This window comes from Perca fluviatilis, chromosome 20 (assembly GCF_010015445.1).
Source record: "Perca fluviatilis chromosome 20, GENO_Pfluv_1.0, whole genome shotgun sequence".
NCBI lineage: Eukaryota > Metazoa > Chordata > Actinopteri > Perciformes > Percidae > Perca > Perca fluviatilis.
Window position 1 is genome coordinate 34,894,855 of NC_053131.1, and position 5,000 is coordinate 34,899,854.

At 44.7% G+C, this 5,000-nt stretch overlaps 1 protein-coding gene across 1 annotated transcript in view; it reads left to right on the forward strand.

Annotated features, from left to right (window-relative positions):
• The window catches only part of LOC120548735 (putative leucine-rich repeat-containing protein DDB_G0290503), a 48,527-nt gene that overhangs the window by 2,222 nt on the left and 41,305 nt on the right, over positions 1–5,000 (forward strand). The window contains exons 2-4 of the mRNA XM_039785173.1: positions 2,761–2,890; positions 4,342–4,425; positions 4,744–4,827. Of these exons, the coding sequence (XP_039641107.1) occupies positions 2,761–2,890; positions 4,342–4,425; positions 4,744–4,827 (298 nt within the window). The remainder of the gene's footprint in view (positions 1–2,760; positions 2,891–4,341; positions 4,426–4,743; positions 4,828–5,000) is intronic.

Genomic DNA, 5,000 nt, shown 5'->3' on the forward strand with positions numbered 1-5,000 from the left:
CCATATTTCAGCTTTATATAGTTGATTTCTCGCTTAAAAAAGTCTCAGAAGTGAATTTGGTAATGGAACATTGCAGTGTCTGGAATATGAGATTCTGTCGCTTCTCTAATGTATGTGTATTGGGGATTCGCTCAACCAATCAGCGCGCAGCTCATCTAAATATTCATGACCATACCATATTTGGAAGAAAAGCTCTTGTTACAAATAGGGCCAAAACACAGGGATGCATAAGGGCCAGTAAAATATCAACCAGGCCATTTTCAGCCCAACCAATGTTACATACCCCATTAGGAGACCATAAGGAACAGTGTGAAATACCCGAAATAATCATTCTATCACCCCTTTAAGAGCAGTTATCACAGGGGACATGATCCAGCCCAATGGTGGACTGGTAGACTGGTGGACTGGTGGACTGGTGGACTGGTGGACTGGTGGACTGGTGGACTGGTAGACTGGTGGACTGGTAGACTGGTGGACTGGTGGACTGGTAGACTGGTAGACTGGTAGACTGGTGGACTGGTGGACTGGTAGACTGGTAGACTGGTAGACTGGTGGACTGGTAGACTGGTAGACTGGTAGACTGGTGGACTGGTGGACTGGTAGACTGGTGGACTGGTGGACTGGTAGACTGGTGGACTGGTAGAGGATAGGTGGAGTTGTGGAGCTCCAGTAAGTAGACTGGCAAAGGCTGTTTTATTCACTTTAACCCACCTGTTGTCCATGCACACACACACACATGCACACGCACACACGCACACGCATGCACACACACACGCATGCACACACACACGCATGCACACGCACACACATGCACACACACACGCATGCACACGCACACACATGCACACACACACGCACACACACGCACACACGCACACGCATGCACACACGCACACTTGAACACACACACACACACACACACACACACACACAGTGTAAAATGCAGTTTCTAAAAAAAAACAAATATCTGTTTTGTGTGTCTCGATGTGTTTACTGGACCAGTTGATATTGGGATGAAAATTAAAAAACGATATATTGTGCAGCTCTAGTTTTTATTCTCTGTTATCGTTTCAGTTGAATTGTTCAGCGTGCTGCTAGAAAAACACTAATTAGTAAAAGTTTTATCCTTCCTGGTGACCTCGGGTTCAATTTGACCCATTTTCAAAAAGTTTTTAGATCAGAAATGTTGTTTTCTTTCAACCAAATTAAAAAACATAAATAACAACTATTACTCTTCACAAGTCAAATAAAAGCTCAGTTCACTACTTGAATTTGGGTGTTTTTTTGTAAAAGAACGTTGAAAGTGACAAAAATGTCGAAGAAGACGTCCGAAACAGTTTAAATTTAAAAATTTGACCCCCAAAAAACAAAAAGTTCCTCGGTCGACGAGAAGACATCGCGAGGATTAAATGCATCGGGAGAAAAGAAATGTCGGAAAAATCTTCAATATCACGAAGGAAACCCATGAGGGAGGACAGTGACATCTAGTGGACAAACGACTGAACTGCTCGTCAAATTAAAACCTAGTTAGGCCGGTTACACCCTGGCTGCGTGGCGTGTCCGTTTAGATTTCGGCTCCCATGGTAACAGGTTACCATGGTAACGCGCACGCTGCCTTCGTGACACGCACGTCTTAGACGTGCTAGAAATAGAACCGGCGCCTATTTTTCACGCCACACGCCAGCGTGTTGGAAGCGTTTCCAGACAAAATAGAACAGGAAAAGATGTTTTTATGTCATTTAGACACTAATACATATTAATTAATGACATGTTGATGTTTGAAAGTCTCGAGGTTTTGATATAAATGTAATTTAAAAAAATCTATTTTCTAATATCTCACCTGTCAATCCAGAAGGAAATATTCTGCCGTCAATACTGCCGACGTTGTCTCTGCTGTAATCAGATCAGAATATATTTATGTTTATAGGTTGCCAGGTTGAGGGTTATGGGTTGCCAGGTTGAGGGCTATAGGTTGCCAGGTTGAGGGCTATAGGTTGCCAGGTTGAGAGCTATAGGTTGCCAGGTTGAGAGCTATAGGTTGCCGGGTTATGGGTTGCCAGGTTGAGGGTTATGGGTTGCCAGGTTGAGGGTTATGGGTTGCCAGGTTGAGGGCTACGGGTTGCCAGGTTGAGGGGCTACGGGTTGCCAGGTTGAGGGCTACGGGTTGCCAGGTTGAGGGCTACGGGTTGCCAGGTTGAGGGCTACGGGTTGCCAGGTTGAGGGCTACGGGTTGCCAGGTTGAGGGTTACGGGTTGCCAGGTTGAGGGCTATAGGTTGCCAGGTTGAGGGCTATAGGTTGCCAGGTTGAGGGTTATAGGTTGCCAGGTTGAGAGCTATAGGTTGCCAGGTTGAGAGCTATAGGTTGCCAGGTTGAGGGTTATGGGTTGCCAGGTTGAGGGTTATGGGTTGCCAGGTTGAGGGTTATAGGTTGCCAGGTTGAGGGTTATGGGTTGCCAGGTTGAGGGTTATGGGTTGCCAGGTTGAGGGTTATAGGTTGCCAGGTTGAGGGTTAGAGGTTGCCAGGTTGAGGGTTAGAGGTTGCCAGGTTATATGGTGTTAGGATGCGTTTCATACGAGATCTGGCAACCGGTCAACATTAAACAAACATATCGGTCTGATTATTGATGAAGGAGTTTGGGTCGTGCTGCAGATTACGGGAGTTTCTGGGAGAAATAACAAAGCGGGAGAGAGGGATAATAAACGGGAGTGTTGGCAGCTATGACCCAAACCCCCCCTTGTGATTGGTGGTTGTGTCTGCAGGAGGCGGCCGTCCAGCAGGGGGAGCAGCTGAGCAGCACCGCGGCGAGGACGGAGGCCGACAGGAAGCTGCTGACGGAGCTGAACTCAGATCTGAGGAGGAGGCTGGAGGAGCTGCAGGAAAAGAGCCGAGGTCGGACTACAACTCTGCATTATTCTCTCACAATGTTGGGTTTCCTAAAATGCTAATGTGCTAATCAGACAAATAGGTAACGCAAGGAATTAGCCTTGGTGGGTGGAGCCATAATTTAACATGGTAAACATTAACATATTAAAAACAAATATGTACAATACATCTATATGGCTGTATGGTGCAGTGCAAAGTTCAAAATATATAGTTGCAATAGTCAGGTGAGACTGTCCTTCCTAAAAAACGCTCCCATAGCTCGTTTGTTAAAGCCTAACTCGCCAAAATGCAACCTAGGGTGTTTCTGTGAATGTACCTGAGTCAAACTTTCGTTTAAAAGCATATTTAGGATGGAAACGCCACTTTTAAAGGTCCCATGACATGGTGCTCTTTGGATGGTTTTATATAGACCTTAGTGGTCCCCTAATACTGTATCTGAGGTCTCTTTTATATAGACCTTAGTGGTCCCCTAATACTGAATCTGAAGTCTCTTTTATATAGACCTTAGTGGTCCCCTAATACTGTATCTGAAGTCTCTTTTATATAGACCTTAGTGGTCCCCTAATACTGTATCTGAAGTCTCTTTTATATAGGCCTTAGTGGTCCCCTAATACTGTATCTGAAGTCTCTTTTATATAGACCTTAGTGGTCCCCTAATACTGTATCTGAGGTCTCTTATAGACCTTAGTGGTCCCCTAATACTGTATCTGAGGTCTCTTATAGACCTTAGTGGTCCCCTAATACCGTATCTGAAGTCTCTTTTATATAGACCTTAGTGGTCCCCTAATACTGTATCTGAGGTCTCTTATAGACCTTAGTGGTCCCCTAATACCGTATCTGAAGTCTCTTTTATATAGACCTTAGTGGTCCCCTAATACTGAATCTGAAGTCTCTTTTATATAGACCTTAGTGGTCCCCTAATACTGTATCTGAAGTCTCTTTATATATAGACTTCGTAGTGGTCCCCTAATACTGAATCTGAAGTCTCTTTTATATATATAGACCTTAGTGGTCCCCTAATACTGTATCTGAAGTCTCTTTATATAGACCTTAGTGGTCCCCTAATACTGTATCTGAAGTCTCTTTTATATAGACCTTAGTGGTCCCCTAATACTGTATCTGAAGTCTCTTTTATATAGGCCTTAGTGGTCCCCTAATACTGTATCTGAAGTCTCTTTTATATAGGCCTTAGTGGTCCCCTAATACTGTATCTGAAGTCTCTTTTATATAGACCTTAGTGGTCCCCTAATACTGTATCTGAAGTCTCTTTTATATAGACCTGGGGGAACTCATATTAATAAAAACCTCATAAAGTGACATTTTTATGCCATGGGACCTTTAAGATTGACCTTTTGAATGGGAGTGCTAGGGGACACTACTATGATAGCCTCCAAATCAACATTTTTAAAACACTAAGAAGGCTCCACACATCCCTCTGTGGTGTTTTGATCTTTCAGTTCGAGACGGGGAGTTTTCGGCGCTTCGGTTCAGACTGAACAGCAGCGAGAGCTCGCTGGACGACCTGCAGAGGAAGAGCTCAGGTGAGGCGACTCGTTTCTGTTTGTTCAACTGAAACTTAAAGGTCCAGTGTGTAACATCTTTAGTTGTCCATTCTCTAAATCTGTGTTGCCTGTTCACCAACTCGTCCTTTTTCATGAATATTTACCTCCAGCATCAACTCCAAGTCTTCCTATTGGCTGTAAATTAACATTTACATTCACATGAACTGGGCTAGACGCTCCATATTCATACTCCATCTAGAAATACTTTACCTGGTAAGAGACATACAGTGTGTTTGTGTTTGTGTGTGTGTGTGTGTCTGTCTGTCTGTCTGTCTGTCTGTCTGTCTGTCTCCACAGCGCTGGAGTCCAAGCTGCCGTTTCTGCTGACCAGACTGAGAGCGAGCGAGAGCACCGTGGAACAGCTGAGGAGGAAGAGTTCAGGTCATCATCATCTTTATTGTTCTCACACTCTGATGTCTGGATGGATGGATGGATGGGTGGATGGATGGGTGGATGGATAGATGGGTGGATGGATGGATGGGTGGGTAGATGGATGGATGGGTGGATGGATGGATGGATGGATGGGTGGGTAGATGGATGGATGGATGGATGGG